General features: G+C 39.5%; 1 protein-coding gene across 1 annotated transcript in view; it reads left to right on the top strand.

The window, feature by feature from the left end:
- Positions 1-8,591, top strand: part of cpped1 (calcineurin like phosphoesterase domain containing 1) — a 47,254-nt gene extending 38,663 nt beyond the window's left edge. The window contains exons 4-5 of the mRNA XM_039685462.2: positions 7,834-8,069; positions 8,387-8,591. Of these exons, the coding sequence (XP_039541396.1) occupies positions 7,834-8,057 (224 nt within the window). The 3' untranslated portion in view covers positions 8,058-8,069; positions 8,387-8,591. The remainder of the gene's footprint in view (positions 1-7,833; positions 8,070-8,386) is intronic.
- Positions 8,592-9,990: the final 1,399 nt, after the last annotated feature.

A 9,990-nucleotide genomic window follows, 5' to 3' on the forward strand; every position in this document is an offset into this window, starting at 1 on the left:
ATAACTGGTACTAACAAAACAGACAACATTGAATCTGGTAAAACACCATGAATCATAAAACCAGAGAACAACAAAGAACTACAAGATTTGTTATCAAGCAATTTTCTTATAGTTTGGTACACCTCATGTGTCCTAGTCATTGTTGTAGTGTAGTCAACATTATATAATTTATTTTGCACACAATTAAAACGATCACAATAATGCTGTATCCACAGCAATTTGATCTGCTCCAGAAACTCCATCTAGACATTGAAGAGATATCCTGCAATTATTAGAAGTTCTCTCTTCTTTCCAAAAGTCAGCAATATTATTATTTAATAACTTCATGGCCATAGAATCAGCCCTCAGGGTTTGCTCATTATTTTTACAAATAAAGCGAATAGCACACTTATATTTAGCACTAGCAAGTTTCTTATGAGGTGGGGTAGAGGATGCTACGGCTACTTTGTCGAATTTTGTACTTAAGCATCTAGAGGTAACTAAGACTCACGCCAGGATTTTATTTGTCGATTTCTCATCCGCTTTCAACACGATACAACCTCATGTTTTAGTAGAGAAGCTGTTTTGGTTTTGATTTGAGGATTGTTGGTTGGATCCTTGACTTCCTAACTGATCGCATTCAGAGAGTAAGGGTTAATGGTTGTTTATCAGAGTTATTGTATTCATCCACATGGTCCCCTCAGGGATGTGTGCTTTCTCCACTCCAGTATATTCTATGTACCAATGATTGCAGAAGCAGGCATGACAATAGATTTATTGTAAAATTTGCAGATGATTCAGCTATTGTCAGCCTTCATGGTGCTGGCGAATGCGACCATGGCCCTGTGGTTGAGGATTGTGTACATTGGTGCAACGATGCATTCTTGCAAATAAATGTGCTAAAAACTAAAGACATGCTTATTGACTTTAGGCGTAATCAAACTGATCTGAAGAGAACAGCTATCAAAGAGCAGGAGGTTGATGTTGTGGAATCATATAAGTATCTGGGTTGTGTGATTGACAAGAAGTTGAATTTTAATGTTAATGTGGAGATGATTTGCAAAAGGGGCCAGCAACGTCTGTACTGTCTACAAAGACTGTCCAAATTTAAAGTTGATAGGTCCTTGATGATTTTATTCTATAAATCTTACATTGAGTCGGTTTTAACATTTAGTGTGTTATGTTGGTATGGAAGTCTTGGTGTGAAGAGTGCTTTGGTGAAAATAGTAAATACTAGCAGTGAGATCTTAGGAGTTCAGCAGAGTCAGCCTGCTGGCCTGGACACGGCAGGTAGTAAGGAAAGCCCGATCCATTTTAATGATTACTTCACATCCTCTCTATTCTGAGTTTTAGTTTTTGCCCTCAGGATATCGACTGAGATTTCCCTCGGTTAGAAGTAACAGGTATTATCATTCATTTATTCCTACTTCCATTTCTCTCTTGAATTTGGGTATGGGGGTAGTAGGTGGAAGGAAGTAGTTGTTTGGGTTTTGTGTGTGCTTATTTTAGTGTTAATATGTAAAGTTACCTTTTAACTTTTATTGAATTTATTCATGTATTATAAATTGTCCTTTTGTATGCTGTCTTGCTGTAAAATTAATTGCCCTTCAGAGACATGTAATGTAAAGGAAAGTAAAGTATACTCAAGCTCCGGTCCTTGTCTTGGTCTGCCTGCCATAATTTGGAGGCTTCCTGGGCTTCAGCATGGTACTCTGCCACATACTCGCTCCAACCAGGTTTAATATTATTTACCTTACTCTTATGTTTAAAATATGGCTTACAACAATCATACAAAACATTTACCATATCATTATACATAGAGCAGATATCCCTCCCATGATTTTAATCTTGTTAAATCACATACATACATCACATACATCGCTTACATCGCTACAAATTATTGCATCCTTAAAGGGATAGTTCACTTTGAAATTAATTTTTGATATGTTTTAGCTTACCTCAAGGGCATCCAAGATGTAGGTGTCTTTGTTTCCACAGTATTTTCAATTTTGATATTTATCGGTCAAACGTTTCTTGTCTGTCAGTCATATACTGGATGTTTAATTAAACATGATTGAATGACTCATAAATGTAAGTACAAATTGATGGCCTAAGACACGAAACGAGTGGTTTGTGTGAGAAAACGAACAGTATTTATATCGTTTTTACCTTGTGTAATCACAGCCATGTCCAACTGATCTGACGGCACGGGTGCTTCGGTCTGCGCATACGCCGGAAGTGATCATTTGCACGTCTACGTCACTCATTGTTAACACAGAGATTTCGGAAGTTTTACCTTTCACTAAACATATTTACATATAGAGGAAATCGCAACGATTTCGATATATCTAAATATGTTTAGTGTGTTTTCCCCAGTTTTCTGGTTGCATTCGCTCTGCCAGTAGAAACTGACGTAAGCCGCGCTTGTTGTTGTGACTTTTATTTTGATGGTGCGGCGCACCTTTATTTTGACAGCGCTGTGAACGCCAGAGCCTGAGTCACACAGTGCTCCCATTCTCAGTATTCATTAGTTTGCGATCTGTCTAACAGTCCTGTCTAATACGTTGTTAGATTTAACTTTTATACAAAGAAAGACAGTATATAAAAATGTATTAGCGTATGCCGTATGGTTAATGTTCAGTGTTGCTAGCCAGTGTTGTAGTCGAGACCACCTCACTCGAGTCCGAGTCGAGACCGAGACCAGAGAGATTCGAGTCCGAGTCAAGGCCGAGTCCGAGTCGAGTCCGAGACCAGAGACGGTCGAGTCCGAGTCGAGACCGAGACCAGTGAGGGTTGATTACCTAATTTACTTTTATTTACTTAGAGAAATCCTTTTTTTTTTTTTTTTTACTGAATTTACTTAGAGTTTAACAAATATGATCAGTTTAGGGTAAAAAGGCCACATAGTAGGTGGTGTTAAAAGTAATTTTATTACAATTTGTCAGAAATTGTAGAAAATCAGAAAATCACCAATCCCTGGGCGTGTCAATCAATTTAAGTCCGAGTCCTTAAAAAAAAAATGTTTGAGTACGAGTCAATTCCGAGTCCAAATGCACACGAGTCCATGACAAGACCAAGACAATTAATGGTCTCGAGACCGAGTCCAAGATGAGTCCGAGTCTCGAGTACTACAACACTGTTGCTAGCTGAGCAGAAACCAGACTGATCTCATGAAATGGCGTATGTATGACACGCCAATTCGTATTTCCATTTTTGGCATGCTACCAACACGCATAATCACTTTTCAGCGTGTATACGAACGCCGTTGACTTAACGTTACATTACTGTATATAAATATATGACCTACCCCAACCCCGTCCCTAAACCGACCCGTCACTGGGGTTAATACCATTTATGAGTCTTCCCCTACCATCCTAGGAAAGAAAATATCACTAGCCAGATGTACAGTAGATTTTCATTTTGCTTCATTTCGCTCAGACATTTAACGGCGTGTACATACACGGGGAATCGCTCAGACATTTAACGGCGTAGACATACATGCATACATGCGGATAGCTCAAAATGCGTATAGATAACACACCACTTGACTTGAAAGTTGTGTGTATGTTTACGCAAAAGTCATGATGCCATGTTGGCAGAAACACATAATCATGTTTCTCTTGGTGTCCTCAAAGTTGCGTTGGATTTTCTCATAAGGTTTAGAGATCCATGTTCGTAGAGTTCGTTTCTAGAGTAAATATATAGGCTGTAATCTGTGTTTGTTCACAGCCTTTTTTTTTAAATGGTGGGTGCTGGCGTTTCTTGTGCTTTCGACCAATCAGTGTATACTAACATCACGGATAGTTCCTATAGTGCTGGTTTAGACCCTACTCTGAAGTATTGCCAAACGGCAAAATCCTTCCGCCAAAAAACTTCCAAAAAGCTTCCGCCAATAGTTTTAGGAACTATGAAAAGCTTCCTCCGGTGCGAAAGCCCCTTTTGTGAATGTATTGGCAGTAGCAATCTGCAGTAGCAGCGTAGCAGATCTATTCCGCCAAGATTTGTGTAAAGTGCCCATTATTTTGTAGCAGGTTTAGGTTGATGTGTAGTTACAGTAGATGTGTGCAGTCATTAACAGTATTGCATGTCTAATTATTCTATCTGGTAGTGCAGTAGAGAGGATGTCCTTAGAGTAAATGACTTGTTTTAGAAGTGCTTTGATTTTTCTTCCCTCTCCTCAGTTTCACATCTTACTTCCCCAGATAATTGGGCTCTCTTTTTTTTATCCATCTTGTTTCTGTTGCTTGCTTCCATCAAGTGGATTAGAGGTTATAATATGTGAAAGATGCTTGAAATGTGCATAATCTTCCCATTGAAGTCATTTACATGCTATTATAATTCATCCTAATGTTTTGTTCCTGTTGTTTGAATTGTTTTTGAAAGGTGTCTGCTTTATATGCTGCATTGTGTAAGTCTAAGTGTCAATGTAGTGGTTTCATTTGCAGTGTTCCTCTTTGTCCAACAGAGCATGCAGTTAGCTATCATGTGAAACAACTAGTGAAATTTAGATGAACTCGTCTTGACAGGAAACAACAATCTGTAATTATACCTCTCAACATTGTGTTCCTGCCATAATCAGTTTCTCCTTTCTTCTTCTTCTTTTATGTATTTTGGCGTTACATCTCCTGTCCTACCATCATCCCTGTGGTTTTTGGAACCTTTGCTCTGTCTGAATGAAATGCATGTGAGATTTTGTTTCCTGCTTCTGAATGCATCCATTACCTCAGCATGGGGGTACCACCTTTTCAGAATTCTCTTCAGAAATGAAACCTCGGCTGAACTGCGGAAGAGCCACCTCCAATCTCACTTCCTTCACAATAGAGAGAGCTTATTTGTGCCTTTCCCTATGGGTGACTTGTTTGATGAACTATAGCGATTCTGCATTCGGCCCGTTTCTTTAAATTCCTGAATGGCAGAGCCTCGGCCACGGCTGCATGAGAAGCTTCACAATGGTTATGCAGATCAACGGGGAAACTCAATCTGAAGCGGCCGCCACCATGCCGATATGGATTTTCAGTCTATCAGCGTGGAGACATGGTCAATCAGACAGGAAATTAAGTTGATTCAGTTGGTTTGATCAGAGTCTTGCGTATTGTAAGCGGATTTACAGTCAAAGAACCAGATAAGATGAATGAAGACCCGGGGTCAAGAGTTTAGTCAATTGAAGGGTAGTTTGTAGTTTCATCAGGCAGTTGTCAGCTTCAAGACTCACATGGAGTTTGTAGGCCATCCCGCTAACAGTTACAAAGATCACAGCAATTATACCCTTCACCAAGGTCTAAGCTATATCATTACTTCTGGTTGAATGATTCTGATTGGCTAAGAAATAGATAAACATAGTAATTTTCCACACATGGACTGATGCACATCTCCATAGTCTGTACTGCTGCCACCAGGACCCTGAGTAGGGTACCAGTGGTTTCAACAATCATATGCATTTGATTTACACGTCTGGAATCTCCTCCTGAAGAAGTGGTTTGAGCGATCGGATTTAAATCGTCTCGAATGGCATTTAGGTATACCTGTTTTTTTCACGATCAGATAGCTATCAGATCACAAAACACGCATGAAGTGGACAGGTGTAACATCTCTTCAATGAAAGGTATTTAGGAGATTATCCTCACTTATTTCCCCCCGGCCTTAATCTGAGACCGCGTTGTTCGCGTTGATCAAGCACTCGGCCACTATCAGAGGCCTGGCGTTTCTTTGAATACCGGTTTTTATTTGAGGAATTACGGTAGTCATGCATGTAGTAAAAGAATGCATATGTGTGCAGGCACATTTCTTTAAAGCTACACTGTGTAACTCTTTTAGTTTATTCTTAGCTAAAAACACTTAGTTCTTTCAAAAATATATGTGCTCATTAATGTATATTTACTTCATTCAAGTAATAAAGTATTCTCGTGAGTGTATATAATATGCCATTGAAAATACATACGGGTAAGGGGTTCTGATGTCGGTCGCCATGTTGCCCCTCCATCTTGAAAGTACATTAGCCAAAGAGGGACATACCCGTTAATTCAAGCTTCACCTTTCGCGTTTACGTTTGAGTTAACACTCATGAACGAGGTCGAACTGGAAGCCATGTTAATCTTGGACTTCATTGGCCACCGTAGGATTTAAAAATAAATCGGAATTGAGAGGAACAGAAACTAATATTCCCTGGGTGGTCATATACCTTTTCACCGCTAGATGGGGTAAAAATCACACAGTGTACAGTAGCTTTAAAAAGTGACATCACCAACTACTGGCCTGGCAAGCATGATACAGCGTTTTTAGTCATTTTTGATGATGCGTGTTAACAGGGATTGTTTTGTCAATGTTGTCGTGTTCAAAGAAAAAAAATGTTTCAGTTTTTTTTTGTGCATTGTTGTCGTGTAAACGTACCCCTAATTTACTTAAGCACCTCAAACAAAACTCTCAAAACTGAAGGAATTTCTTTCAGTGATCCAACTAACCTCGCAAACGTTGGCAAATCCAGCTATTTGTGCCAGGACCATATCAACCTGTAGCTCAAGATTGGTTGCCCACTGAAGCTAAGCAGGGCTGAGCCTGGACTAACAAGACCAGGCCCCTATCTAAATGAATGGGCAGAGAGTCAGAACAGCACTTTCACTGGTCACTGGGACATAAAAACTGCATGTATAGAAACAGCAGTAAAATATGATAAAAAATTGCTGAAAATGTTTGATGACTTGGCTCCAAAATAAGGTTTAAAATGCCGTTTTCCCACAGGTTATACTTTTCCTACGCATGCGCAAGGGTTCTCTCGCTACACAGTTTGAGACACAGTATGTGCGAGCTCTTGCTCCCTCGCTCTAGATTCCGGGAGATTTTAACTAATTTGCAGGCATCAGCGAGCCGCTATCAGTCTGCGGGAGACACCCGGAACTTCTGGGAGACTAGGGATGTCTGATATTTACACAACGCACACATACAATGCATATCAAATCTGCCACCTTTTCAAACAGTAACATATTTTTCCGCTGTCGCAAACCTCAACTGTGCGCATGCGTCGATGGAACCAGACGATAGGCTTAAATGTTTCCCGGCTTGACTGTTAAAAGCAGACGATTGGCTGTCCAGCGGGAGGGGCGGGACATGTGTATACAACCACATCTTTGGTGTTACAGGTTTTCCCTATAAATTTGTATTAAGGATTGAGGAAGTGGCATGTCTCTATATAAATAGTCTCTGGCCTGGTTAGTACCTGGATGGGAGACCTCCTGAGAAAACCAGATTGCTGCTGGAAGAAGTGTTAGTGAGGCCAGTGGTGCTCACCCTGTGGTCTGTGGGGGTCCTAACGCCCCAGTATAGTAATAGGGGCACTATACTGTCAAAGAGCACCATCCTTCGGATGAGGCGTTAAACCGAGTCCCTGACTCTCTGTGGTCCCAGGATGTCTTTCAAAAGAGTAGGGGTGTAACCCCGGCATCCTGGCCAAATTTGCCCAGTGGCCTCTATCCATCATGGCCTCATCATACCCATATATATATATATATAAATGCAAGCTCCTTAAAAAGAGCTTGCATCAACCTGGTAAACACCTTGATTTCAATGGATTAATATGGACTTCCATTTGGATTCAAATAAAGTTTTTAAATCAGTTGATGCATTTATTGGGAGTTGAACCCCCAATTGACATTAGAGTTGCTACTGCCATGCTCTACTGTTTGAGCGACAGGAAGTTGTAACGAGTCAGCCAATCAGATTAGAGCTTGCCGAATTGAGAATGTACCCTCCATTTTTGTAGACAATATGCATCATCAAATGGACTGTGGGCATCTGTAGGTGCGAATCCGAGACTAATATGATCATGAATTGACTGTGTGTGATTTCACTGTCTCATTTCAGGGGTGAAAGCTGTGTTCTCTGGTCACTACCACAGAAATGCAGGAGGATGCCATGACGGGCTGGATATGGTGGTGAGCTCAGCGGTGGGTTGTCAGTTGGGGAATGACACTCACGGTGTGCGAGTGGTGGTAGTTACTGAAGATGATATCATCCATCGCTACCATAGCCTGGATCAATTAACCAAAAGAGGAATGGATGAAGACCTGAAGAAATTGTTGGGTTGAAACCACCTCCAGGTAAATAATTATGCAGTCATGTATTTATCTTCAACATTCATTATAGAAACTTAGAGATTTCAGTTTTTTTTTTTTTTTTTTTCTGTATACATCAGCAATACGTTAGCCACTTTTGATCTTTGATACTCACATCATCTGTCTCCACACTTTAATCATGCAAATGCGTCTGAGAATTCAGTTTAATCACCTCATCTTACTAATGGAGTGAGGAAATGCTAGGGTACAATGGTAGTTTAATAGTGCTGAACATTTTGGATGACAGTTTGATGAGTTCCCTCTTTGCTCCTCTCTGCTCATTACTCTGTTCCGTCTCTGAGAGGAGGGAAGAGGGGATCTCCATGGTAACTATTGAAAGACATGGCTGCGGTGACCGGGACATCGAGTCACTTGTACTGTGGGTGGATCACCGAAAACATAATTGCTGACCTCACCTCACACTTGGACGAGAGCAACCGAGTGTGACTGAACAACTTAAACGGCAGACGTACAGCAATAAAGACATTTTAAATGACCAATCTCTGATTTCAATCTGAAAAAAAATCAGACCTCAAGTCTTCCTCGCAGTGTCATTTATGCGACTGGATGTTTTCCAGCTTTCTCTGGATCTTTCCGTCTAATATTTATATGTTATGTCTAATGCTACGACCATACAGGGGGGTTCAAAAGTTTAAAGTTTTCATGATAAATTATGTAAAAGACATTCAGTTCAACTAAAAACTGAACATGATTATCAGAATGATTTAGTATTTTATTTGTGCTCCTTTTGCTTTAATAGCAGACACTTGAGTTTCATGAACATTTGCCTCACTGTACAAAGGTGTTCACATGATCAATTTATGGTTAAACTAGCCTACAATAAGGTATAATTTGTTAACTAACATTTTTATTGCATTTATTAACCTTTGTTAATGTTAGTTAATAAAAGTACATTATTCATTATGTTCGTTTAGAGTACATAAACTAATGTCGATGGACACTATGATTTATTGTAGTAGTAAATGTTAAAATTAACATTAAGATATTAATATATGTTGGACTATTGTTTGTTCGTTAGTAACTAATGTTAACAGATGAAACCTTATTGTAAAATATTCAGTTTATGGTATGTTTCTTTGTTTAAATTCTATAATTGACGTGTTTAATAGAATTAGATTTTAAATTCTGTACATGGTTATATTTTTGTACTGTACTTAAAATAAAAAGAAATATTAATAAAAAAAAAATGTAATGCTTTGACTGTTGTCTCTATTTTCACAAATGAGCTTTTGTTTTTAAAGGGTTAGTTCACTCAAAAATGAAAATTAAGTCATTAATTACTCACCCCCATGCTGTACCAACCCCTTAAGACCTTCGTTCGTCTTCGGAACACAAATGAAGATATTTTTTATTATATTTGAGAGGTCACTGCTACATAGGCTGCCTAAGGGATTGAAACTTGACGGCCCAGAAATTCAATGAAGAAAATGTTTAAATATTCCATGTGACAACAGTGGCTCAACTATGAGTTTATCAAGCGACGAGAATACTTGTTGTGTGAAAAAACAAACAAAAATAACGACTTTATTTGACTATTCCTTTTCTTCCGTCTGGGCCTGAGACGAGAGTTCAAGAGATTTCCAAATAAATTATGCCGTTTGCAGTGCCCTTCGAACTGAACATGTTCATTCCCTTCGGATTTGAATCTCACTTAAGATGGCGAAATACCCTGTGAAGTCCACTTCGCAGTCCACCTACGGTCGAATGGAACGCACCTTTAGTCTGGCTCTTTCAAGCCCATTTCCAATCAAGCGATCTCATTGGAACTCCATTGAGACAAGTGAAGCCCGTTTTTGGCGATTCTTTTTTTTTTTTTTAGCACTTCCGTTCCTGACGCGCAAACTCAAACTGACTCAAACAGAGCTTGACGACGTATATGTGACGT

This window comes from Pimephales promelas, chromosome 17 (assembly GCF_988280905.1).
Source record: "Pimephales promelas chromosome 17, fPimPro1.hap1.1, whole genome shotgun sequence".
NCBI lineage: Eukaryota > Metazoa > Chordata > Actinopteri > Cypriniformes > Leuciscidae > Pimephales > Pimephales promelas.